The 27,413-nt window shown below is 45.2% G+C and overlaps 1 protein-coding gene across 2 annotated transcripts; it reads left to right on the top strand.

The window, feature by feature from the left end:
• The first annotated feature begins 234 nt into the window (after window positions 1-234).
• On the top strand, window positions 235-25,992 carry LOC147882784 (V-type proton ATPase subunit c''2-like). Of its 2 annotated transcripts, XR_015543873.1 has the most exons (5): window positions 235-431; window positions 1,031-1,108; window positions 24,540-24,704; window positions 24,992-25,310; window positions 25,814-25,992. XR_015543873.1 is itself a non-coding variant. In XM_087400667.1 (4 exons), the coding sequence occupies exons 1-4, from the start codon at window positions 331-333 to the stop codon at window positions 25,158-25,160; spliced, it is 513 nt and encodes a 170-aa protein (XP_087256793.1). In that variant the 5' UTR covers window positions 235-330; the 3' UTR covers window positions 25,161-25,696. The 2 variants fall into 2 exon arrangements, 1 of the variants encoding a protein (XP_087256793.1); XM_087400667.1 differs by lacking the exon at window positions 25,814-25,992 and having other exon boundaries at window positions 24,992-25,696.
• The last annotated feature ends 1,421 nt before the right edge of the window (window positions 25,993-27,413 follow it).

The raw sequence follows: 27,413 nt of genomic DNA on the forward strand, positions 1-27,413 counted from the left end.
CCCAACGCTTTGGGCGCTCCGTTTTTTGCAGCTCAAATCGTTGGATAACAAGTGTTTGACACGCCCCTCCTATAGCTTGGGCAGGCGCCGATGTGTAAGCGCCCTTAATATGGCTTCTTTTTTTTGGGGGGCATTGTACTGAAAGTGAAAATGCCAATAGAAATCGAAAGTGCCAATAGAGCAGCCACACGCACACATTTTAGGAGCTTGGTGTAAAAGCTCGTGGCAGGCTTAATATAAGGTTAAGAACTCACGTGAAATGCACAGGAGGCACATTCACAGAGCATAATAGAATAGCAAAGCAAAGCAAAGCAAAGCTTGTGTGTTGCGATGGGATACTTGGGAACTGCCCTCCTCAACATCTCCCCTTACGCCTTCTCCGCTGTAGGCATCGCCATCGCCATTGGTGTTTCTGTCCTCGGTGCTTCCTGGTACTCCTTTTCCATCTTTCTTGTCCTTTTCCTTCCATTCCTCCATCCTTTCCTTCGCTTACTGATCGCTTTTATTCCTTCCTTTCTGCTCTCTTTCGTACATATCTCTTTATCTTTCGGGGCTTCTTTACATCCTGCGAAATTATGCACCCGCTTGCCAAAGGGCCTGTCCTCAACTTTGCACTCACAGGCTTGCTGGTTACACAGCTCGCCGCTTTGTGCGATGGGCCAGATTTTGCCTAGATATTGAAAGGTTGGAGACAGATCGGACTCGTTTAGAATTTCTCAGGCTTTGGTTTTGCAACCGCAAGTGCTAACCTTTTCAGCGCAGCGGAGGTTTCTCTTTTACTTGCTTTCGTGTTCTGGAAGACGATCAGGCGCGAATCAATTTGACATAGATCCGCAACTCTGCCATCCATGAAATCGATGGGAAATTTCACATTAAAGTTATCCAAGTTTCGGACGAAAGAAATACGTTTTAAAAAAGGAACATCGCAATCAAAGAGCCTAATAAGAAACGTTCTCTACGTGCACAGACAAATCCTAGGCGCTGAGTCAGTTTGATTGCGCTCTGAAACTGTCTTTTTATGTGTTAACAGGGGCATCTTCATTACCGGAAGTAGTTTGATAGGGGCAGCCATAAAAGCTCCACGAATCACTTCAAAAAACCTCATCAGGTGAGCTTTTGAGATTTGGTGCACGAGAGTATGCCAATCTATCTCCTGAAGAGTTTGTGGTACCACGCTGGAAGGCGTAGGAGTTCTGGAGAGAGAGACAGAGAGAGAGATCATCCTCAAGTCTTCCGATGACTATGTTTAGAGAGAGAGAGAGAGAGAGAGAGAGAGAGAGAGATCATCCTCAAGTCTTCCGATGACTATGTTTACTTTTCACAGTTAATCCAGACGACATATTGGGCACCTAAAGAGGGCATTATAATAAATGTATGAAATATGAATCATACAAAAGTTTTGCTTGCAGAATAAAACTTAGAATTATCGTCTGCCAACTTTCTTTTTTGCTACTTTTTCTTTGTAATGAAGATTTAAAGTAAGCTAAGTTAGTGGTAATTAGTATTATCCTGTTAGAAAAGCCTAGACCCTTGGCTAGTTTCTCCACGCAGAGGAAATAGAAATGGATAAGGTGTGCAGCGGAAGAATCTTAAGAGAGGAGAAGTGAATTCTTTAACTCAAACTTCAACTTTCTGTGTCCACAAGAGAGATTCACAAGGACCAAGTTTAGGAGATTGACAACAGTAGAACAGTCCAAAATGTCTCAGGGTATATTGCACACAATCAGAGCCAAACACTCTTTACAGAAAGCATCACCAGAGATCCCAAAACATGCAGCAATCCACTGCCCTTGATGCTCTATGGTGAGCGCAAATACTGCTCTTCTGTCCTTGCACTCCCCAGTGAGCTTCAATGACCATTCTTAGGTCGGGCTCCTTGGACATCATGCTCCACCAACCTGTGTTTTAGAGTAAATTATGGATGCCCTAGAAAATTTCTAGTTTGGTAGTTCAAACCTTAAAATGTGGCCAACAAATCTCCTACTGGCTGTAGGTATGCACCATTTCTGCTCTTGAATGGCGAGGGCTGCTTCCTGTCTGAACTGCTTAATGACCTGGTCTTTTATAGGGGGTTCCGGGCCCTCTAGACTGGCCAACCCAGTCTGTAGGTCCAGCCAACCAGCCACAGACTCGGCCGTAACAGTCTGTGCTGGCCCGCTTATATAAGGCCACTACATGTTCTGCCAACCTGTCATTCCAGGGACTACCCTGGTCCCTTGTCTGTGGCTGCCTCTGCTCTAGCCTTTCAGGCTTGCAAATCTGTGCTGACCAGACTGTTATAGCCTTTCTGGCCCTGCCACAGCCCACCATTCTGTCCCTTCTCCAGAGCCTTTGGCAGCACTTGCTTCTGCACAGCAGCCATACCTCTTTACAGATCCACGGCCAATGCTCTAGGAGGATGTGCAACTGCCACCGTACAGCTTGCACCTGCTGCTGTGCCTTTGTATTGGTATGCCCACTCCATTGCCAGCCCTAAATCTTGGACTGTGGCAGCCCATGTGGCAGCCTACAGTGCTGCCCAGGCCCCACATGCTTGCCTTGTGGATGATTTCCTCCACCTGGATCTCCCCATGTGGCATAAACTTTGATGCACACAGCAAACTCTCAAACTCCCGCAATCGATGTCCCAAGCAGTGATGCTGGACACTGTCTCCCAGATGCTAACCTTTGGAGAAACATGCATTGACGAAAAGGAGTCACATCCTACAACTCAATCCAGAAGATCATTTGCCCCTAGTTCTTGTAAGGGCTGCCCACGTGCTTGCCTTGTGGATGATTCCCTCCAATTGGATCTCTCCGTGTGGCATCCAAACTTGCTGCAGACACACAAACTCTCAACCCCCCCAATTCGATGTCCCAAGCAATGATGCTTGACACTATCTCCCAGATACTGTCACGAGGACGTGAATTTATGGGAATTTCGATTTGTGACACCTGTAATTTACGTGTGACTGCCTTGGTCTTTTGGGGCGCAGAAGTCTTGTAGCGGGAGATAGACTATCGTCACTCTCTCTTCTGCTCAATACTAAATGCAACTGCAAGATGATGCACTCAATACACAAAGTGATGTTGTGGATGTGAGTGAGAGAATCAGAGGGAGAGAATGTAGTGGACCTCCGAAGAGGAAATAGATACAACTGAATAATGAATGCCCAAAGGGCTGAATGCAACTGTATGAAGGGGCTGAAACCCTTATTGCAAAACTGGAAGACTAGACTACCTAGAGGAGGTGAATCCTCACTAGATCCTTGAAGAGGCTGAGGCTACCCTGCTGGTCTGTTGTGGGGAGGCTTGGGCTCTGTTGCTCTGAAGGCTTGAAGGCCTGAGGAGTGGATGAAGAATGAGGGCCAAAGGCTGCCCTTTTATAGCTGTTAGGTCAGCCTGGCCGTTGACCTTGGTCGGATGGTCAATGCCAGCCATTGGCCAGATCGGTCAAAAAGCCAACGGCGGACAAAAAGTCAACTCGTTGACTTTTGATAAAAAAGTCAACTCTGTTTTTTGACCCTCGATGACATGGCATTGACTGTCTGTTGACTGTTTACTGATTGCTGATTGCACAGGGCTGCTTGCATGGATGTACGAATGCCTACGTGGCTGTTGACTTGGCTGCCTTGCGTTGGCACTAGCTAGCATGGCCATGGGCTTGTGGATTCCCGTGAAATGCCCTTCTGCTGAAACTCGAATTAGGGTATGAAAGGGGCTTACCATCGTGCTGACGGGGGTGATTGTTTGTGGTATACTTGGATGATAAATCCTAATTCGAATGCCTGGTTCATGAATCCGGAAATGGTTGCTAAACTCATGAATCCTGATCTGCTTACTGAATGCTTGGATTTGGTGCTAACTTTTGGTACCGATATCTGATGTGGGTTAATATTCCAGGATGAGGCTCCCTATGGTTTTCCTCGGTGAATATAGGTTTGAGAGAGGCATCCCGGTCTTGGTGTAACTCTATTGCCTGCTGTATTACTGTATCCTGCTGTAACATTGTATCCTGCGGTAATACTGTCTTGCTGTAATACTGTGTCTTGTTGGCGCCAGTCTCGAATCCCTTGAATGATTGATGTCAAGGGTCGAGGTGAGCACCCTTACTCCAATAGATGACTTGGACCCATAGCCTGGGATTTTGACATCCAAGCCTTGGTGCTGATAATCTGGTTGGACTTCGAACTGGTGCCACCATAGTGCTCCCAAGATGACGTCCGTTGCCTGAGTAGGTGCGACCTTGAGTGGCCGACTATGTATCCACCCTGAGATCTTTAGCGTGGCTGAAGCTACCTGCATGTTGCTTTCTATATGCTGCCTTGGAAATGCACCATTCAAGGTCATTGGTTCCGTTTGCGTAAGAGGCAACTGAGCCTTCTGAGTTACTTTGGTGGAGATGATGTCCTCGGAATTGCCTTAGTCTACCAGGATAAGGACCTTCTGACCACCGTCCTGTCCATAAAACAGAAACATCAGGATAAGGACCTTCTGACCACCGTCCTGTCCATAAAACAGAAACATATTGGGAAACTGACGAGGCTCTTCCTTCTGCTAAGCTTCAAGCTCTTGGATGACTACTGAGGTTGTCCCTATAGTCTGTTGTTCATCAAGCTCCTCAATGACTATTGAGGTTGTTGAACCACTTGATGCAGCTCTTGCTATTAGATCTTACTTATTATGGCCCGGCACATGACAATCGGTTATCCTTGGCATAGAGTGCTCGTGTCGCTGTATCCAAGTACCTGCCATAGCATTGCTGTCCTTCGCCATATTGCTCTTCTTTTGTTGCCCATTCCCACACCATCACCTGGCGTGGGATCTTGGGACTTCTTACTATTGAATTGCTTGGATCCTTGACCCTTGTGCATGAGCTCAAAGTTTTGAGCAAGCTTGTAAGCACACTTAGAATCTCGTGGCCTGAAACTTCTGACATACCACTGGATGTCTGTTCGCAACCCATGGAGAAATTGCTCAGCTTCTGATTGTCCTCCAGCTGAAATTGTATAAACACCTAAGTGAACTTATTGGCATAATGATTCACTGTCTTGGTGTCTCCCTGGCGCAGCTCGTAGAACTGATTCTGGAGCCTGTCTAGGTACTGCGGTGGCAAGAATCATGATTGAAGATCTTTCACGAATTCTATCCAGCTGTAGAGAGGTGTCTCCTCATTTGCATCATAGTGGTCTCTCTGCAACTTGAGCCACGAGGTGACCGCCTCGTGTGGAAGGTGCATGGATGCTAGGATGCACTGCTCGTTGTCCTTCATAGGCATCATTGAAAATAGCTTTCAAACTGATTGAGCCACGAAGTCAATACTAAGGGTTCCTGCTTACCATCGTACCGTGTGAAGTTGAGCTTCCTCGGAAAGGAAGGCTTGGCTGGAGGTGGAAGTCTCTCCTTTTCTCCCTCTGCTGGTCGGAGTAGCGAAATGAGAAGCTGCCGATCCCCTTCTTCCTTCTCTTCTTGAGGGTATGTTCTCGGAGCTCCTTGGCTTCTCGAGCCTCTTGATTGCGTTCGTCTTTTTCTTCCCGAGCTGCCCTTTCGGCTTCTCGAGCTTCCCGATTTTGCTTCTTGAGCATCCCGAGCGTGTTCTTCTTTTGCCTCCCGAGCTAGCCTTTCGCGCTCTCTGGCGGCGTGCTCACGATCTTCTCGCATCTCCTCAAGCTGGGTCATGCGGGTGAAGAGAGCCTCAGACTGTTGTGGCTGCATCTACATCATAGCTTGCAACATGGCTGTCATGGCAGACATGGAAGTGTCCGTTGGGTTCTGTGGTGGGGGTGGAGGTGGTGGTTGAGGCATTGAACCCTTGTTGGACTGCTCATGGTGTCCTTCCCGGATCTTGTATGGACCATAAGACAGTAGAGCTGCCCCTAGATTGACTTTCCCTATCTCAGGAAAGAAAACTGAAGCTCTGATACCAATGTAGCGGGAGATAAACTATCCTCACTCTCTCTCCTGCTAAATACTAGCTGCGATTGCAAGATGATGCAATCAATACACAAAGTGATGTTGTGCATGTGAGTGAGAGAATCAGAGGGAGAGAATGTAGCGGACCTCCGAAGAGGAAATAGATACAACTGAATAATGAATGCCCAAAGGGCTGAATACAATTGTATGAAGATTATAGATTATGGATTTTGGATTTTGGCTATGGATTTTTGTATTTGTCCTAGGTGTTGATGCATGTTTAGTGGCTCCACCTATGGGTTTGTTGTATCAATTTCTGTAAGTCTCATAGACCCTTTTTGGTCTTTCGAAAACTTTTAATAGACTCTCTCTCTCTCTCTCTCTCTCTCTCTCTCTCTCTCTCTCTTAAAACGTTTCTTGAATTTTAGTAACGCAGCAGCTGGCTGCAAGCTATTTACTATGATATTTCTTCAAGCAATAAAGATACCTTTGCATAAAGATACCTTTGGGGGGGGGTGGGGGTGTCCAGCCCATTTTGGTTCTAGACCCTTGTGTGGTTTTCTGTGCATAGTCCTACACCATCGCTAATTTAGTAGCAGCAATTTGAAGCAAGAACAGCTATTCCAATCGAAATTCAGTATCAAATTTCAAGATAGGATGTAGACTTCATCCTGCTTGCCCTTCTCAAACTGTAGATTGTTGAACTCTCCTCCAACAATCTAGGAGTCCACATCTGGGAGGCACTCAGCGAGTCACCTCCAAAAGGAGGCCCATGGCTGTTGGCAAGTAGGTGCATAAACGTTCTTGATCCGAATCCTGGACTGACCCATCCTCAAGCCAACCCATAACTATTACAAATGTCTAGAAACACTTTTTCGCTATAGCACGACTGTGATAGGAATTGGAGATAGCTTTTTTTTGGGAGATTTTTATGTGATTGGCCTTACGCAGGTTGGCCTTGGTTTGTGCGTGTTTGTGATTGTGTGAGTGTGATTGTGTCTCCATAAACCTTGCCATGGTGAAAACAAGGAACCAGAGTGCAAAGAATGCCAAGAAGACTCCTCAGGTTTCACATAAGATAGTACCCACAAAGTAAAATACATCCATAAGATATGTTCTTGGATTCATCTAGGTATATGTTAGCGGACATGCAAATTTCACCTTGTGAAGTTTTTGTTCAAGTTGTGGCATGTTGGTATTGTGATAATTCTTTCTATCTTAAATGGCACGTTGCCCTATCAGCTAGATTTAGATGCTTGTTTGGGAGAGACTAAAATGAAATCGTTTAGACTTCAGAAGCTCTGTATTGAATGAAGAGATTTTGGACTACTTTTTGATTAGCCTTCTCCTTTAGTGCTAGCCTTCGTTATGGCTGAGTCTTCCCTTCACCTCTGGAGTGTCGACAGAAACTCAGTACAAAGACTTTGTATAAATGGATGCTCAAGTATGTGTGGGTGTGTGGATGTGTATGAGTGAGAGCAAATTTTTTTATACTATGGTCTACACCCAATGTTGGGCGCTGATGACGTCAGTGGGGATGTCATAGTAGCTAGTCCCTGCTATGCGTGATGGAGTTTACGGTTTTCAATCTTACCTGTTGGTATTGCGATAATTCTTTCTATCTTAAATGGTGCATTGCCCTATCAGCTAGATTTAGATTTAGATGCTCGTTTGGGAGAGACTAAAATGAAATCGTTTAGACTTCACAAGCAGTTGTAGCTTGAATGAAGAGATTTGGACTACTTTTTGATTAGCCTTCTCCTTTAGTGCTAGCCTTCGTCATGGCTGAGTTTGTGCTTCACCTCCAGAGTTCCGACAGAAACTCAGTACGAAGACTTTGTATAAATGGATGCGCAAGTATGTGTGGGTGTGTGGATTTGTATGTGTGAGAGCATACTTTTATACTATGGTCTACACCCACTGTTGGACGCTGATGACGTCAGTGGGGATGTCATAGTAGCTAGTCCCTGCTATGCGTGATGGAGTTTATGGTTTTCAATCTTATGAGTGACTCTCGTGAGATTGAAAGTGCACTATGTTGTGTTTTTAGAGGATGAGTTTGGGAATGTTCCTGGATTCATCTAGGTATATGCTTCTGTCGTATTAGCGGACATGCAAATTTCACTTTGTGAAGTTTTCGTCCAAGTTGCGGCTTGCTGGTATTGTGATAATTCTTTCTATCTTAAATGGTGCATTGCCCTATCAGCTAGATTAAGATTTAGATGCTCGTTTGGGAGAGACTAAATTGAAATCGTTTAGACTTCACAAGTAGTTGTAGCTTGAATGAAGAGATTTGGACTACTTTTTGATTAGCCTTCTCCTTTAGCCTTCATCATGGCTGAGTTTGCCCTTCACCTCCGGAGTGCCGACAGAAACTCAGTACGAAGACTTTGTATAAATGGATGCTCAAGTATGTGTGGGTGTGTGGATTTGTATGTGTGAGCGCATACTTTTATACTATGGTCTACACCCACTGTTGGGCGCTGATGATGTCAGTGGGGATGTCATAGTAGCTAGTCCCTGCTATGCGTGATGGAGTTTATGGTTTTCAATCTTATGAGTGACTCTCGTGAGATTGAAAGTGCACTATGTTGTTTTTAGAGGATGAGTTTGGGAATGTTCCTTGATTCATCTAGGTATATGCTTCTGTCGTATTAGCGGACATGCAAATTTCACTTTGTGAAGTTTTCGTCCAAGTTGCGGCTTGCTGGTATTGTGATAATTCTTTCTATCTTAAATGGTGCATTGCCTTATCAGCTAGATTAAGATTTAGATGCTCGTTTGGGAGAGACTAAATTGAAATCGTTTAGACTTCACAAGCAGTTGTAGCTTGAATGAAGAGATTTGGACTACTTTTTGATTAGCCTTCTCCTTTAGCCTTCATCATGGCTGAGTTTGCCCTTCACCTCCGGAGTGCCGACAGAAACTCAGTACGAAGACTTTGTATAAATGGATGCTCAAGTATGTATGGGTGTGTGGATTTGTATGTGTGAGCGCATACTTTTATACTATGGTCTACACCCACTGTTGGGCGCTGATGATGTCAGTGGGGATGTCATAGTAGCTAGTCCCTGCTATGCGTGATGGAGTTTATGGTTTTCAATCTTATGAGTGACTCTCGTGAGATTGAAAGTGCACTATGTTGGTTTTTAGAGGATGAGTTTGGATTCATCTAGGTTATCGTGAGATTGAAACTGCACTATGTTGTGTTTTTAGAGGATGAGTTTGGGAATGTTCTTGTATTCATCTAGGCATATACATCCATAAGATATGTGGACAAGATGAAGCTGGTTGACATTAGAGCAGATTGTCTATGATGGGGACATCTCTTTCACATTCTTGGAGATGTCAATTTGGAACAATTACAAGGAGGAACAAGCTCAGAAAGCAATTCAGCCAAAGACCTTGAGAAGGTAAAGTGGAAAGGGCTGCCAAAGGAAGGATGAGACATCCTAGTCCAATTGGATTTATGAAGATGTTGGAAAAAAAGCCCAAGGAAGAGGAAAAAGAGAGTTTGAAGAAATAGAAAGCTTGAAAAGAAAGAAAGAAAGGAAGAAAGAAAGAAAGAAAGAAAGGTTATTAACGTCTACGAAAGACTGAAGGGTTTATGAGACTGAAAAAACCCAGATACCTGAGTGCCATTGACAGGTTGCTTGGATCCTGGTGTTGCAGTCTGTAATTGCCTGGTAATTTTGCTCATACGTGCTCATTTTGAATAGTCCTTTGTTAGAATTGAGGTTGTTGATAATCATCTAAGGTCCCTCAACGTTGCTGTTAAATATCAGTGTCAAGTAAAGGCTAGGAAGGGTGTTCTTGTAGCATGCAATGGTTATCTGATGAGGGTAGAGAGAGAGTAGAGTCGACAACCGATTGGGTCCCTGTACCCATTGAGGGCCCCCTCCCTCAATCAGGGGAGAATTGGCTTTATTCTTGGAGAACTGAGAAATACACAGAACACTCTTCGAGAGAGCACGGAATGCGCTTCTGAAGAGCTCACTGTGCACACGTATAGTAGACCCAAGGACCTGAGAGGCAACGCCGACCAATACCGAGACTTTGATGCTGTCCACACTGACGATGTAGGATGCTTCTGCAAGGCAAGGAAGAGGCTGGTGCTGTCTACCGGAATGCAGGGTTACTGCGTGAGTGAGAGAGTGAAAACTAGAAGTGATAGATCCTATGAGAGAACTGAGAGATGACTGAAATATAGAGCTGAGAGTGAGCTGTGTAAACTGTAAAAGAGAGCTGAGAAAGCTGAGGAAACAGTGTCCAAACCTCTCTCCGTTTGCTGGTCCAAACCTCCAACTGTTGTGCTGCGTAGTCACCTTCAGATCAGGCTGAACTGATGGCCAAGGGACTGAGGCTAGAGCAGGGCCAGATCTGAGGATCTCAGGGGCTGCACAGGAGGCTGAAGTGGAGCTGTAGGAGGACTGAAGGCAGGAGCAAACTGAATGAGAAAACAGGGCAGCCAAGGGGCCCTTTTATAGGGCTGGACTGAGCCAACCCAGTCTGTAAACAGACCGACTGAGTCTGTTATACAGACTGGTTGGCCTACAACGAGCCTATAAAAAGCCCTCCCTGGCTAATTTGCCAGGGGAGTTTTTGGGCAGCCTTTGCAGGCTGCCTTCCCTGCTTACCTGTCCAGCCTTTGGGACCCTAAAGGCACTCCTAACCTAGGCTAAGACCTAAACTATAAGATGGAAACACTTAACCTACTGTTCTCCAATGGGTGCTAGTGAACAAGAACTTACTATTGACTTGACCTAAGGCTGAGGGACTGACCTATGTAGCTTGTGCTTGACTGTCCCTGGACAAGGGCTCACAAAGGGGTCACAACATATGACAAAATCTCCTATCTGGGAACTATAATGCACTTGTCGATGTAGCCAGTGTGTCACCTTGCACCCAAGTGCAGGGGTGCATGTGACATTGTACCTGCGGATGCTGAAAGTGGTCCCACGAAATCCATACCTATGTCTTGGAAAGGACCATTGGGGATTGGCAATGGCATAAGCCAGCCTTCCGCTTTCTTGTGGGAAGCCTTGACCTTTTTGCATATTTGACAATTTTGCACATAGCTGTATTCGTCCTTCCGCATCTTTGGCCAATAGAAATACTGCTCTAACTTCTCTAAAGTCCCGTTGATACCTCTGTGACCACCGGTAAGGGCATCATGGGCATCATGAAGAAGCAACTGTCGTTTGTATTTGAGTACACATAACCTTTTCTTATAGAAAAGCCAACCGTCCTCTAATGAGTAAACCGTCCTCTAATGAGTAATGGCCTGGAGCAAGCGTCGTGGCTAACTGGAACTACGTGTCAAACTCTGTTGACTCCGCGTACTGTGCCTTCATGCTATCAAGATCCTTGCCTTTGATTTCGAGCACAGTGGCCTGCTCAATGGTCCGAATGGAACCTTTTCGACTGAGAGCATCTGCAACGGGGTTGTTTTTGCTGGGAACGTACTCGATCATTCTCCCAAACTGTTGGAATATCTGACTCCACCGCTGCTGCCGATCACTCCATTGCGTACTAGGCATTGTTTGAAGCCACTTAAGGGCTTGGTGATCTGTCTTCATCATGAAAGTCCGTCTGTATAGAAAAGGCTTCCAATGTTTTAATGCCTGGATGTCACCGAGGAGCTCTCTATCATACACTGAATAGTTCTTTTCGGCATCGTTAAGCTTTCTATTGTAGTATGCCATGGGCCTATCTTCTTGTTGTAAAACTGTCTCTATGGTGACATTGCTAGCATCTGTGATTACCAGAAATGGATCATCCCAAGAGGCGATCTTCATAACTGGTGCTGTCGTGGCCAACTGTTGCAAGTCGTGGAAGGCTTGCAAAGCTTTGCTTGTGACTTGAACTTTTTGTCTGCGTGTCTTTACCCCCTTGAGGAAATCTGTAAGAGGGGCTGTGCATGTTGAGAAACCCTCCATGTGCGAGCTGTATGCTTGACACAAACCCACAAAGGATCGGATCTCCTGGGCTGGCGTGGGGACAACCCAACTTGTGATAGCTTGGATCTTCTCAGGGTCCAATCGAATTTCTTGAGCATGAATGATGTAGCCCAAATACTGAATTTTCAGCAATCCGAATTCACTTTTCTTTGCGTTGAGATATAGCTGGTTATCGGGTAATAACTGTAGGGCACATCGCACATCCTTAATATGCTGCTCAGTTGTCGTGGAAAAGATAAGGATATCATCGAGAAAGATGACAGGCACTTCCCAATATACTCTACGAATACCTGGGACATCATCTTGTTGAATGTTGGTGGTGCATCCTTTAGACCAAAGGGCATGACGACAAACTCATAATGAGCTCGCTTAGTTCGGAAAGCTGTCTTTGGGATATCGGCTTGAAAAATTCGGACTTGGTGATAGCCACTCTTGAGGTCAATCTTTGAAAAAAATCTTGCACCATTGAGTCTTTCCAAGATGTACTCGATGTGGGGCATAGGAAACTTGTTGCCTACCGTAAGCTTGTCGAGTGCTCTGTAGTCGACACATAGTCGTGCGGACTTATCCTTCTTTGCCACAAATAGAATGGGTGCAGCAAAAGGCGAAGAACAAGGTCTAATAAACCCTGCGCGCAGTAATTTAGACAATTGCTACTCTAACTCCCCCTCCATAGACTTTGAAAGTCAATAAGGGAACTTACTTGGAGGTGTCGAGTCCGGAAGTAGATCGATGCGATGGTCTTCTGGTTGGTTGGGAGGTAGCTGGGGTGGCAGATCGTCCCGGAGCATGATGTCTTTGAACTCTTAAAGTAGATCCATCATTGCTTGCCCCATCGGAGGAGCGGCTTGAACTGTAGTAATCTAGCACTGGACATAGACAAGTGCACACATGGCACCCTTGCGGACGGCGCGACCTGCTTGAATATGAGAGATTAATGGAATCCTTGGTATGCTATGATTACCGCGTATCACGGTGGGCTCAGGTAAACCTTTCACAATCGTGAAGATGTCCTGCCTCCTGCCGTCGATCAGGCGTCGGAACATGCTCACGGAACCACTGAATCCGGAGGATCATGTCACACCCCATATAAAATCCCGTGTAAACATGGCCTTCTAAACTAAAAAAGTGAATTGGATGGCCTTATGCGTGATGTGTGCGTAAGCCGGGCGTGAACCCGTCCACTGCAAGTGCGTGAGGCACCAAGTTGCACCCCACTGTCTTGGCAAGTTGAGGGGAGATGGCATCTTTTGAACTCCCCATATCGAACATGACAATAAACTAATGCCCATTAGCTCTGCCATACGCTCGAATGAGCGCCTTCTTTTGATCTAAGAAGTCGTCCTCCTTCTTACCTTGAAAGACCACCGTGGGAACGGCGTTCAAAGCAAGGAAGACGGCATTTGTAGCCGAGGATGGAGGCGGGGCTGGAAGAGCCAATACATTAGCGACGGACGAAGTAGGTGCTTTCGTAGTCTTTTCGGCAAGCCACTTCGGACAATCCTTCTTGCCATGCCCAACGATGTGGTGACAATGAAAGCAACGATGTTCTTGGTGGTACCACTTGTGCTCGTTGGGCTGAAGATAGCCTCTCGTAATACCCGCTTTAGCCTTCTCATCCGGAGTCATCTTTGGCTTGGACTCCTTCTTTTGACCAGAAGCTTGGCTGTCTTTCTTTTGGAACTGGTTGTCCTTCTTCTGATCCTTACCCGCTGTGTTGTTTGAGTGCTGTGGGGCTTTGGAATCTTTTTGGACTTGCTTGGGCTTTCCCCCGTTCAGCATCATCTCTTGATTCGGTGCGAGAGTCAGCGCCCGCTCGTAATCCAGCGGGTCGAAGTTCCGAATGGTAAAATGTACGTTTGTGTCCAATCCTCGAATGAATTTCTTCATCTTGGTGCTCTCCATTATGCCCAACTGTTGTGCCGGGAGAGACGAGCGAACTCATCCTCAGGTTAAGTAGGTATTGGGGTGGGCGAAAATGGGCTTTGAGGTCGGCCACAAACGTTGCCCAAACAAAATTCGTCTTAAACGTGTTTGGGTCAGTGTGCTTAGTAGCCCAATGTTGCCACCAAGTCACCGCTTCACCTGTAAGATGAGGAGCTGTAAGGTGGTCTTTATCTTGCTCATCTTGAATCTGTGCTAACGGAAAATGAGCTACAAACTGATGAATAAATTGTAAAATTGCTGAATGGTCACACTTACCATCATACTTAACAAAATTTGGAGTGGACCGAGTGAGTGGTGTTACCTTTATCAATGGCGAAGCTGTGGCGGAGACGGTTGCTGCGCTCAAACTTGCTTGTATAACGGCTAACATCTGTTTGTGTTGGAGAAGCATCGCCTCTTGGTCTAGCTTTTGTTGCCTCTTTGCTTGGGCGAGCTCTGCGTGTCGCAGTGTCTCCTCATTTTTGCATTTCTCACGTATCATCAAGAGCAGTTTTTCAAAATTTGTGGTTCCTCTTTCTTCTAGTGGCTTTTTTGCTTCTTTTTCCTCCAGACGTTGTTTTGTGTGGTTGAGCTGTCTTCTGCTTTCTTCCAACTGGGATGAATGTTCTTTGAGTTGCTGCAGCAGGACCCAATTATGCTCTAGAAGGTTCGCCATCACTTCTTGAGCATTTGGCGGAAGCGTATCTTGTTGGTAGTCTTTCTCCTCTTCAAAGTCTTCGCGGTTGAAATCTTTTCCTGACCCTTCCATGGTGCTTGATTGTGTGTCCTTTTCGGATCTCAACACAACCATACACTCAGGGTAGTCAAGCTGGATACAGACCGAAGCTCTGATACCAATGTAGCATGCAACGGTTATCTGATCGTGTAATTCACAGCAAGACCTTTAAACCTTTAGTGAGGAATGAGCGTTGTTTACCATAGAGAGAGAAAGGAGATGAGGGTAGAGAGAGAGTAGAGTCGACAACCGATTGGGTCCCTGTACCCACTGAGGGCCCCCTCCCCCAATTAGGGGAGAATTTGCTTTATACTTGGAGAACAGAGAAATACAAAGAACACTCTTCGAGAGAGAACGGAACGTGCTTCTGAAGAGCTCACTGTGCACACGTATAGCAGACCCAAGGACATGAGAGGCAACGCTGATCAATACCTAGACCTTGATGCTGTCCACACTGACGATGTAGGACGCTTCTGCACGGCAAGGAAGAGGCTTGTGCTATCTACCGGAATGTAGGGTTACTGCGTGAGTGAGAGAGTGAAAACTAGAAGTGATAGATCCTATGAGAGAACTGAGAGATGACTGAAATATAAAGCTGAGAGTGAGCTGTGTAAACTGTAAAAGAAGCTGAGTAAGCTGAGGAAACAGTGTCCAAACCTCTCTCCGTTTGCTGGTCCAAACCTCCAACTGTTGTGCTGCGTGGTCACCTTCAGATCAGGCTGAACTGATGGCCAAGGGACTGAGGCTAGAGCAGGGCCAGATCTGAGCATCTCAGGGGCTGCACAGGAGGCTGAAGTGGAGCTGTAGGAGGACTGAAGGCAGGAGCAAACTGAATGAGAAAACAGGGCAGCCAAGGGGCCCGTTTATAGGGCTGGACTGAGCCAACCCAGTTTGTAAACAGACCGACTCAGTCTGTTTTACAGACTAGTTGGCCTACAACCAGCCTATAAAAGCCCTCCCTGGCTCATTTGCCAGGGGAGTTTTTGGGCAGCCTTTGCAGGCTGCCTTCCCTGCTTACCTGTCCAGCCTTTGGAGACCCTAAAGGGACTCCTAACCTAGGCTAAGACCTAAACTATAAGATGGAAACACTTAACCTTCTGTTCTCCAGTGGGTACTAGTGAGAAAACAGGGCAGCCAAGGGGCCCTTTTATAGGGCTGGACTGAGCCAACCCAGTCTGTAAACAGACCGACTCAGTCTGTTTTACAGACTGGTTGGCCTACAACCAGCCTATAAAAGCCCTCCCTGGCTCATTTGCCAGGGGAGTTTTTGGGCAGCCTTTGCAAGCTGCCTTCCTTGCTTACCTGTCCAGCCTTTGGAGACCCTAAAGGGACTCTAGGCTAAGACCTAAACTATAAGATGGAAACACTTAACCTTCTGTTCTCCAGTGGGTACTAGTGAACAAGAACTGACTACTGACTTGACCTAAGGCTGAGAGATTGACCTACGTAGCTTGTGCCTGAGTGTCCCTGGACGAGGGTTCACAAAGGGGTCACAGCATACGACAAAATCTCCTATGTGGGAACTATAATGCACTTGTCGATGTAGCCAGTGTGTCACCTTGCACCCAAGTGCAAGGGTGCATGTGACAGTTCTTGGCGAGGCAAAAATGAAACCCTTGTGGGAACTCTTGTGACCAATGGGCTGGATGAAAGGTGCAACGAAATGACCCAAGAGATGAGCTGCAGTATCAAGGCAGAGGGTTGGCACACATGGTTGCGGCACACTTGAGGTAGGTAGGTCATTTAAGGGGTTATTTTGGTGTTGTACGTTCTATTTTGGGCTGTGGGGCTGGCGTTAATGCAGACAGGGAAAATATGCAGCATGGGCTGCATAAATGCTCAGTATGGCTTGTTGTATGGTCCTTGGCATATATGGGTTATTAGGGCCCCAATTGAACTCATCATTGAAGGGGTGTGTTCCTTCGTGAAAGAGTGTGCATTGGAAACCTTGTCGTGTGCATGGTGCAAAAGGTTGCATCTATTTGAGGGGTTGTGTTTTTTGCGAAGGGGTGTGTCCTTTTGTGAAGGTGTCTTTCCAGCATATTGATGTGACCTCTTGTGATGGGTGTGACCCTTGGTTCGAATTACCTGTCCAGCCTTTGGAGACCCTAAAGGGACTCTAGGCTAAGACCTAAACTATAAGATGGAAACACTTAACCTTCTGTTCTCCAGTGGGTACTAGTGAACAAGAACTGACTACTGACTTGACCTAAGGCTGAGAGATTGACCTACGTAGCTTGTGCCTGAGTGTCCCTGGACGAGGGTTCACAAAGGGGTCACAGCATACGACAAAATCTCCTATGTGGGAACTATAATGCACTTGTCGATGTAGCCAGTGTGTCACCTTGCACCCAAGTGCAAGGGTGCATGTGACAGTTCTTGGCGAGGCAAAAATGAAACCCTTGTGGGAACTCTTGTGACCAATGGGCTGGATGAAAGGTGCAACGAAATGACCCAAGAGATGAGCTGCAGTATCAAGGCAGAGGGTTGGCACACATGGTTGCGGCACACTTGAGGTAGGTAGGTCATTTAAGGGGTTATTTTGGTGTTGTACGTTCTATTTTGGGCTGTGGGGCTGGCGTTAATGCAGACAGGGAAAATATGCAGCATGGGCTGCATAAATGCTCAGTATGGCTTGTTGTATGGTCCTTGGCATATATGGGTTATTAGGGCCCCAATTGAACTCATCATTGAAGGGGTGTGTTCCTTCGTGAAAGAGTGTGCATTGGAAACCTTGTCGTGTGCATGGTGCAAAAGGTTGCATCTATTTGAGGGGTTGTGTTTTTTGCGAAGGGGTGTGTCCTTTTGTGAAGGTGTCTTTCCAGCATATTGATGTGACCTCTTGTGATGGGTGTGACCCTTGGTTCGAACACGTGGGTCCCTTCATATGGTGTGAATTCCAAAAATGAGGGGGTGTGACTTTCCATGAAAGGGTGTTGAAAGAGTGACCTGTCACGATGGGATGTGTCTGTTGGTTGATGAGGTGTGTCTTGCCACATGTCACGATCTGTGACGTATTCCTTCCTCTATATCTAGACTTATGGATGGTTTGATGAATGGACACTTGTAGAAGGGTATGCCCTTTCGACGGGACACTTCCTATGAGGCACAACCCTTCACAAGAGACATTCTATGGAAGAGACACTCCTATTGTAATGTACCCTCTCATCAAGGGTCACACCCTTCACAAGGGGTACACACCTCTTCATGCACACACACTTTGGAGTACACACCTTTTCATGTGTGACTCTTCACTCTCTTTATAAGAGAGGCCCAATTGTATGGATGACACACTACAGATACACTATAGACACTCAAGCAATACAATTATTCCTTGTTCTCTGCTATTTCAGTCTTCTTTTTGTTCCTTAGCACATTTCTAAATATAGTAAATCTAGGATTTCTTACAGTGGTATCAGAGCAAATTTCGCTCCTGCCTGTAGGAAATGCCCCCCACCTTCTAGCGCCTATCTGATACATCTCTTTCCGCTAGAAGGATATCCGTGCACATTGTGCATGGAAGAGATGGAGAGAATGAGTGTAAAAATTTTTAGCGCCAACCGTGCCTAAAGTCATCAATGGCCTCTCCATCTCCCACACATCACGAGTTGATGTGAATGGACACGACAAAAATTGTGTCTTTTCATGTGCTTGGGCTGTCCCAAAACCAAGGGACGCACCTTTTCAACCATCGGACACACCTTTTGATGAAGAGTTTTGACTCCTCACCCAAGGGACACACCCCATCGTGGAAAAAAGGACACACCTCTTCATGTGGGGACACCCCTTTTAAAAACAGGGTCACACCCCTTCATGAAAAGGTGCACCTATTCCAAGGGTCACACCCCTTCGAATAGGCACACCTTTTGGCACCAAGCACATTATAAAAAGGGTACCTAGAGGGGCTAAAAAGGAAAACCCAGCCCCATACCTTAGGTCTAACCCTAGACTACCCAAGGGTCAAATAAACCCACCCTTTAATTTTTTGGGAAACCACCCAACCTAGGCAGCCACAAAAAAAGGGACAATCCATTTTGACGCTTGTACGGATTTCATCAAGCAGGCTCGCCTCCCTACGCAGCCCTCCTGCCCTCGCCGGTTTGCTGCCCTGCCCCCTTGCCATATGCAGCCCCTGCCCCTCGCCGGTTTGCTGCCCTGTCCCTCGCCGGTTTGCTGCCCTGCCCTCACCGGTTTGCTGCCCTGGTTTCCTGCCAGGCCCTGCCATTGCTGCTGCAAAACAGCCTTTGATAAGCCTGCAGCCTGGTTCGCCAGCCCTCTATCGCGATCCAGCCCTTGGAAGCCTGCAGCCTGTTTCGCCAGCCCCCTATCGCGATCTAGAATTGGATACCAGCAGCCTGTTTCGCCATACGCAGTCTGCCCCCTCTTTTTCGCCATCTTACCTGCCAGATCAGCAGCGGTACAGCACCTTTACCGCGATCCAGACTGCCTGTTAAACGCGCGCTGTTGCTGTTCCGGTCCAGCCAGGCCTAGATCTGCTCCTCGCCACCCACTGCAACATGGATCTCTGGACAGAGATCGGCAGGCCTTTTCTACGCAACAAATTGGCAGATTAAATCAATGCCAGGTGGATTCTTTCCATTCTACTTCTAAGGATTCTCTTGTCATTATCAAATTTCAGCAAATGAAAGATGCTTCCTTAAAGCATGGAAACCCTTAGTAATTCACCCGGCCTTTCAAGGACACCTCAGGCATCATCTACCACACAATATCGTGTTCAGATTGCACAACCAGCCCATTTCGGAGCTTTGGCATCATGGGTCTTTTGTGTCACGTGCCCTCCTAGTGATCTGGACCACATCCTATACCTTCTGCATGAGGCACCTCAGTTACATTACTTCCTCAGCACAGTCCAGGTTGTGTTTCACGAGACACGAAGATACCCAGAACCCGATATTCCTCACGAGTTTGCTGTCCATCTTTGGAGAGATTTTTACCCCTCAGCTTCAGCATCTCCAGGGTACTCTCCACCTCCTTCAGCTCCTAGATATCCTCCCATACAGGTTGTACCTTCCCCAAGACAATATTTACACTCTAAAGGCACTCCTTCTCTTGGATATCCTCCACTCCCGACAGCAGCTCCTTATCCTTTCTCAGATCCGTGGACTCTGGAACCTACTCCTGTACTCTCACGAGCGGTAACACCCATTTCGGCATCACCAGTGTTACCTTAGACAGGACCTCCTTTACCAGATTTCCACGGGTGGTTCCTATCCTTTCTCAGATCTGTGGACTCTGCAACCTACTCTTGTACTCTCACGAGCGGTAACACCCATTTCGGCATCGCCAGTGTTACCTCAGACAGGACCTCCTTTACCAGATTTCCACGGGTGGTTTAATCCTGCCTCACTTGCCCCCTCCAACATGAGCAACCTCAGGGAGCAACCCGAATCTTCTTCTAGGAATGGTACAAACTAGAGCGCAGGTTCGTGCTTTTCTCACGGGGACCTCAGATATGTCGCAACGCTTGCGTGCAGCCTCTCCGAAAATAAGCGACTTAAGTCCAAAAAAGACCCCTGAAGTCAACAGACAAGGCGAAACGCTACTGTAACTTCAAATTTCCCAGCTTCAGGACAGCATCTCCGACTTGGTCCACAAAGTCCAACAACTCCAAGATTCTCGCAGTACCACACATACAGAGGATGACATGACGCAACCAAACGACTATGTGGACTCATTCCCACCAGAGGTAGAAAACACTGAACTCCGTGCCCTCTACCGTTTACTCCAAGCTTCCAAAACTAAAAGACTTGACTTTAAACTTCCGGAAGCCTACACTGGTCAACGCAATCGCCGAATAGTTGACCAATGGCTCGTAAAATTGCGCATGTACTTTGATACTGTTGACCTCTCTGAAGGCAAAAAGATTGCCTTGGTAGCCTCCCTCCTTAAGGATACAGCTTTTCTATGGTGGCAAAGACGCTTAAAGGACGGCAAAAGTGTGTTAACTTGGGAACGTTTTGAACACGTGCTCCGTAAGCAGTTCATACCTGCCAATGCGGACTTCCAAGCACGTTCAAAACTCTGACAGTTAGAGCAAATAGGCTCCCTGTCTTCCTATCTCTCTCAGTTCACCACATTGGTGCTGGAGATTGATGGATTAACTGAGAATGGTCGCCTTCATGCTTTCATCTCAGGCCTAAATCCCTCGTTACACATTGATGTCCTCAAAGCAAACATCACCACCACAGCTGGCGCTATTGCTTATGCAGAGCGCATTACTGATTTTCAAAACACGGGGAAGCAGAGTGCTAATCGAACACAGAACTCTACTATGGCTAAAGATGCTCGTCCTTAGGATAACCCCAGGTTTAGAAAAAACTCGGGTAATCAAGGTCAACGACAGCTCAAGATCCCCAGAAGTCTCAGAAATCATATGCTGAATTCCAACAGAAGCACTCCTCCAAGGATCGCGTCTCTTCTTCTTTACAAAGTCATTACCGTCATCCCCAAAATAAAGGTGCGGCCACTGACAAGAAGAACAACTCCAGCACAAAAGGACTTTGTACCATCTGTACAGGCGACCATAGATGGTTCGATTGTCCCAAGCGACCAAAGCAAAATTCCAATATGCAACCTAGCACTTCCTAAACAGAAGATGCTACCCCAGCACAAGACAAGAAAGGCAAAGTTGTTCGAATGGCAAATACCATCCACCTGAGCCTTGCGAGCAACCCCGAACCTTCCCTGGCCACTCAAGAACTTTGTGTTCAAGGATCGATTCGTGGAACAACAGTCACTATCCTCATCGATAGTGGCTCTCATAACTTCCTAGCTAGTTCTATGGTCGACAAACTTCGGTTGACCACCACCATGGACTATTAGATTGAACTCGCAAATGGAACTACCTTCTTGCGCAACACCAGAATCAAAAACTTATCTTTTTGCATCCAACATTATGGGGACAAGTTGAACTTCAACATCATGCCTCTTTCTCGGTACGATGTCATACTTGGACAACAGTGGCTCTACGACTATGATCCATTAATCAGTTTTCACAGCCATACTATCCAGTTTGTCCACCAGGGAAAACTTATTGAGCTAACTGGTTCTAGGGGCTCTCCTTTAACCCCAATTGCCTCTGTCCTATAAGTAAAGAAGTGGGTTCGTAAACGTCAAGTAAAGACTTCACTTCTGTTGGTTATGGCAGTAGAGGAGACACCAACAAAGGATCCTCCTGAATACCTCAACCAATCTTTTTTCCAGCCCTACCTGGATATTTTTCCACAGGAATTGCCAAAGCAGTTACCACCTCGACGACCAGTGGATCACCCAATCGAACTAATTTTCGGCAGTAATCCACCGTTGAAGCCTCCTTATCGGGTTTCTTACACTCAAAATGAAGAAATCCAAAGACAGGTGACCGAACTACTCGACAAAGGTCACATTCGGCCCGATCGCAGCCCTTTCGGATCTCTTGTACTACTTGTGGAAAAAAAGAATAAGTCAATTCGCCTCTGCATCGACTACCGAGCCCTCAACAAGCTCACTATAAAAAACAAGTATCCATTGCCTCGCATCGATGACCTCTTCGATCAACTTCTACACGCAATATAATTCTCAAAGATTGATCTTCGTTCAGGTTATCATCAAATTTGCATACGAGAAGGCGATGAGTACAAGACAGCTTTTCGAACAAAGTATGGACACTATGAATGTTTGGTCATGCCTTTTGGGTTAAACAATGTCCCGGCCACATTCATGACAGTAATGAACGACATCTTTAGGCCTTTCCTCGATAAGTTCGTCATCGTTTACCTCGATGACATCCTCGTTTTCAGTAGATCCCTACATGAGCACAAACAACATCTTCACCAAGTTTTTGAAGTTCTTCGCACAAATTCTCTCTACATCAACATTGAGAAGAGTGAGTTCTTCAAGACCCAACTCGAATATTTGGGACATGTTATTTCAGCTCAAGGCATCTCTGTGGATCCCAAGAAGGTCGAGGTAATCCGAAACTGGCCTACTCCTATGAATGTTCATGATGTCCGCTCTTTTCTCGAATTGGCCAACTTCTACTATACAAAGGTCTATCAGTTTTTCGAAATCGCAGCTCCTATGTTCGAATTATTGAAAAGCACAGCAGTTTTTCAATGGCTTCCCGAAACAAAGTACAACTCAAGCAAGCACTCACTACCACACCAGTTATGGCTATTGCTGACCCAAACCTTCCATTTGAGGTCATGACCGACGCTTCCGACATCGCACAGGAGCAGTCTTGATGCAAGAAGGCAGAGTTATTGCTTTTGAGAGCCATAAACATTTTGATATCCAAACCCGATACCCGGTTTATGATAAGGAGTTTCTTGCCGTTGTAACATGCTTATTGCTCTTGGAAACATTATCTCATGGGAGCCGACTTTGTGGTCAAGACAGACCATCACTCTCTAAAGTATATCTTTACTCAGCCAGTCATGAACGCTCGACAAGCACGCTGGGTTGAGTTTCTGGCGAATTTTCACATGACCATTGAGTATATTCCAGGACTACACAATGTAGTTGCAGATGCTCTCAGCAGGTTAACTCTAGCATCAGCTATGGTAATCTCTACATTATCTGTGGATGTTCGGAATTCATTCAAAGGGAAGATAAAGACTTCGGCACAGCCGTACAAATTCTTTCAAAAGATCAACTTACGACTTTCGAATAGAATATTCTGATTTTATTCTTATACGGACGACCTTCTGTATTATCAAGATCGCGTCTGTGTACCACATGACAAGGATGTTCAACGTCTTTTGTTAAAAGAGCATCATGTAGTTCCTTATGCTGCCCATCCAGGCGTCAACAAGACTTATAGGTTACTCAGTGCAACATACTACTGGCCTCAGATGAAAAGCGATGTCATCGAAATGGTTACATTTTGCTTATCTTGTCAACAAATGAAAGCAAGCCGACGACTTACAGCAGTACCTTGTCATTTTACAGCAGTATTTTCAGAATTTACCGTGATATTTTCTACATCAGCTCATTATCTCCACCAGGGTCTTATTTTGAGTGGGAGGGGATGTCATGATCTGTGACGTATTCCTTTCTCTATATCTAGACTTATGGATGGTTTGATGAATGGACACTTGTGGAAGGGTATGCGCTTTCGACGAGACACTTCCTATGAGGCACAACCCTTCACAAGAGACATTCTATGGAAGAGACACTCCTATTGTAATGTACCCTCTCATCAAGGGTCACACCCTTCACAAGGGGTACACACCTCTTCATGCACACACACCTTGGAGTACACACCTTTTCATGTGTGTCTCTTCACTCTCTATATAAGAGAGGCCCAATTGTATGGATGACACACTACAGATACACTACAGACACTCAAGCAATACAATTATTCCTTGTTCTCTGCTATTTCAGTCTTCTTTCTGTTCCTTAGCACATTTCTAAATATAGTAAATCTAGGATTTCTTACACCACAAGGGTGGTGTCCGTTCAGCGAAGAGGTGTGTTCTGTGCATTTGCTCCCCCATGCCCTCCACCCCCCCAATCCAAAACAATCTCCAAGGGAAAAAGGAGGGAAAAATGATACAAAACTCACAAACTCAACTGTTTTCAACTGCAAACTGAGAAGTTTTGTACTAAATGTACCTATCTACCTATCTTCTTCCTCTTGCTGTCATCAGTCGTGTTTTGGCCTGACTATAATAGTAGGCAGCTCTTGTACCAAATACTAGAAGAACGGGAGTGCTATTATTGTGAGCCTCAAGGGAAGTTGTGAAGGGTGCCAAGCTTTTTTAGGGGTTGTAGAAAAGGAAAAGAAAATTCAAAACGAAAGGTGGGAGTTCTTAACTATATTATTCTAGAAAAGCACATCGACAATTTTATTTCAACCTATGGTGTATCTTGTAGGTGGCTGATTTTATAGAATTTTGGCCTACATTCAGCAAATGATCGTTAGCCTTTTCTTGGTAATGTGGAGAATTAAGTATCTGATATCTGTCATGGACGTACTATCAGACTAGCCTTCTAATCTGCTGTGGATGTACCTCATTTTGCAGTGTTATATTTTGTGAAGCTGTTGCCATATATGGAGTCATTGTTGCAATCATACTGCAAACAAAGCTGACATCTGTAGAACAAATGTACACATCAGACTCCATGCGAGCAGGATATGCAATTTTTGCATCAGGGATCATTGTTGGATTCGCCAACTTGGTTTGCGGGTACTCCTATTCATTCACCTTGATTTATTAGGCAGGTTGTAGGCAGTCAAGCTGATTTGCATTTGTAACATGGTTGCCTCTGCAATTTCTTTACATCATTTACATAGTTAGGATTGCTGATATGGGCATGCGATATTGTGTGACCTGCCCCTTTATCTTAAAGATAAATGTTATAACGATGTGAGCTTGTGCATCTTAGGCTAAAGGCTTTTTGATTAACCTTGTGCAGACAAGATCTGGTGTATGTCCAAACCATATTCATTATGATACATTCTTTCTTTTTACAGGATCTGTGTTGGCATCATTGGAAGCAGCTGTGCACTGTCTGATGCCCAAAATTCATCACTCTTTGTGAAAATATTAGTTATTGAGATTTTTGGGAGCGCGCTTGGCCTTTTTGGTGTCATTGTCAGTATCATAATGTCATCGCAAGTGACATGGACAACTTCCTCATAAGGAGCTTGAATTTGGCATGTTCTATTAGTCAATGTGTGGCAGTTGTGCAAGGAATGTATTGGCTGGAAATTTTTGTCATATTGGCTTTGTACCATTCCCTTGTGTTCACTTTGCACCTTTTCCCTGGAGTCATCATTGAAGATTAAAAAGGTTCAGCCTTTTTAGCAATGCTTGCTCTGTTGAACTTGGCTTGTTCTGTTGCCTTGCTCATCAGTTGTGAAAATTCCTATCACTTGTAGTCTGTTTCTGTCTCGCTTTGTCAAGTTGTCCTTAAGAGTGCTTAAGGACTGATATAAATATATGCTACATTCATGGAATTACCTCTTTCTGGATTTTACATTTAATGGCAGAAGATCATGAAGTAGGCTGAGAAAAAAAAAGGATACATCTCGAACACGGGGCCATGGTCAAGATGATCGTAATAAATATTTTGAAACTTGCTCAGCTTTATGTAGAATAATCGAGGCTAACCTACACATGATCACCAACACTCAAGATCCCACTTCTAGTATCTTGCACAAGTAGACAGATCTGGATAGTATGAATAGCAAGATAGAACAGCCAAAATATCATATACCTTTTGCACCAAATTTGGCGAATCTCTTCTCTATATTTCTTTACGGAGACTAATCTCAGACCTCATGATGTGGCAGGGATTTGGAGGTTTGGGGAAGCATTCTAGAGGTTCGAGAGAGGAGGCGCATGGGCTGCAGAGTTGTGCGCCATCATGCCATGTGTGTGCGGTACCATCGTGCCACTTGTCTGCCACGCAAGTCTGCCCACCTGTTGTGCCATGTCTCCATGCTCTGCTCCCGCACTAGTTCTAATCGCCGGACTGCCCAGAATATATATATATGTATATATATATATATATATATATATATGTATATATTTACACACACACACACACACACACACACACACACACACACAGAGGGAGAGAGAGAGAGCAAGTGGACATAAGAGGAGAGGACGTAAAGAGAGAATAGGGCCCCCTGTCAGAGGAGGGGGTATTAATTAATTTATGTGTGTTTTGGGGGCCGCAAATGGTAATTAACCTAATGCATAATATGTCTGTTTCGAGGGCGTTGATTGTGTTGTCGGTGGCTTCTTCAAATTGATAAACTTTTGTGCTGTGCCTTATAAGAGGAAAGGGGGCTGCGAAGCCCTCCCAATACAAGGAGGAAGAAGGGAGGAGGGAAAGAGAGGAGTGGGGAAGGACGGAGCGGAGGAGAGGAAAGAAGGAAGGAGGAGTGGGGAGGATTGAGTGAAGGAGGGGTGGGGAGGAGGGAGGAGGAAGCGAGACCAGGGGGAGGAGGACGACGGCGGGAGAAGAAAGCAAGGCCGCATAGATTAATAGGTTAATAGAATAGGTTATTCGAGAATGAGCGGGCGTGCGTGATAAACTAATTATTAGCAAAGGAGTGAGAGAGAGAGACGAGCAACATTGTGTGTGTGTGTGTGTGTGTGTGTGTACACGACACACCCACATCCACACACATGAAATATATTGTGTGTGTGTGTGGAGAGAGAGAGAGAGAGAGAGAGAGAGAGATGTGTGTATGTATGTATGTATATGCATATGCATATATATAGTATGTAAATATAGATAATATATTGTGTGTGTGTAGACAGAGTTTTACATATATATATATATATATATATATATATATATATATATTCACACTTTCTTGTGAAAACTCTGTTTACACACACAATATATTATTTATATTTACATATATATATATACATATATATACATGCACACTTTCTTGTGAAAACTCTGTTTACACACAATATATTATTTATATTTACACACACACACACACACACACACACACACACACACACACACACACACACACATATATATATATATACATACACACACGGAGAGAGAGAGAGAGAGAGAGAGCATTAAAAATAAAAATAAAAAATAGAGCATTAAAAAAAAAAATATTTTATGCTCTATATATATATATATATATATATATAGATGCTCTCTCTCTCTCTCTTTCTATATATATATATAGAGCATAAAATACTATATATCTTATGCTCTCTCTCTCTCTCTATATATATATATATATAGAGAGAGAGAGAGAGCATAAAATATATAGTACATTGTATATATATAATATATTGTGTGTATATATATAAATATAATTCACACATACGCACGTGCGTGTGCTTGTGCATACACAAGATAGAGAGAGAGTATTATACTTAGAAAATATATAATATATAAATGTA

Source organism: Dipteris shenzhenensis, chromosome 29, assembly GCF_047967505.1.
Source record: "Dipteris shenzhenensis isolate YYH24624 ecotype China chromosome 29, Dip_SZ_1.0, whole genome shotgun sequence".
NCBI classification, from domain to species: domain Eukaryota; kingdom Viridiplantae; phylum Streptophyta; class Polypodiopsida; order Gleicheniales; family Dipteridaceae; genus Dipteris; species Dipteris shenzhenensis.

Bases quoted from the DNA above. Each gene is read 5' to 3' on its own strand.
- LOC147882784 (XM_087400667.1), top strand. From the start codon at position 331: ATGGGATACTTGGGAACTGCCCTCCTCAACATCTCCCCTTACGCCTTC. The intron at 1,109-24,539 runs GTGAGCTTTTGA...CTCATTTTGCAG, and splicing joins ACTTCAAAAAACCTCATCAG to TGTTATATTTTGTGAAGCTG. The intron at 24,705-24,991 runs GTACTCCTATTC...TTCTTTTTACAG, and splicing joins TTCGCCAACTTGGTTTGCGG to GATCTGTGTTGGCATCATTG.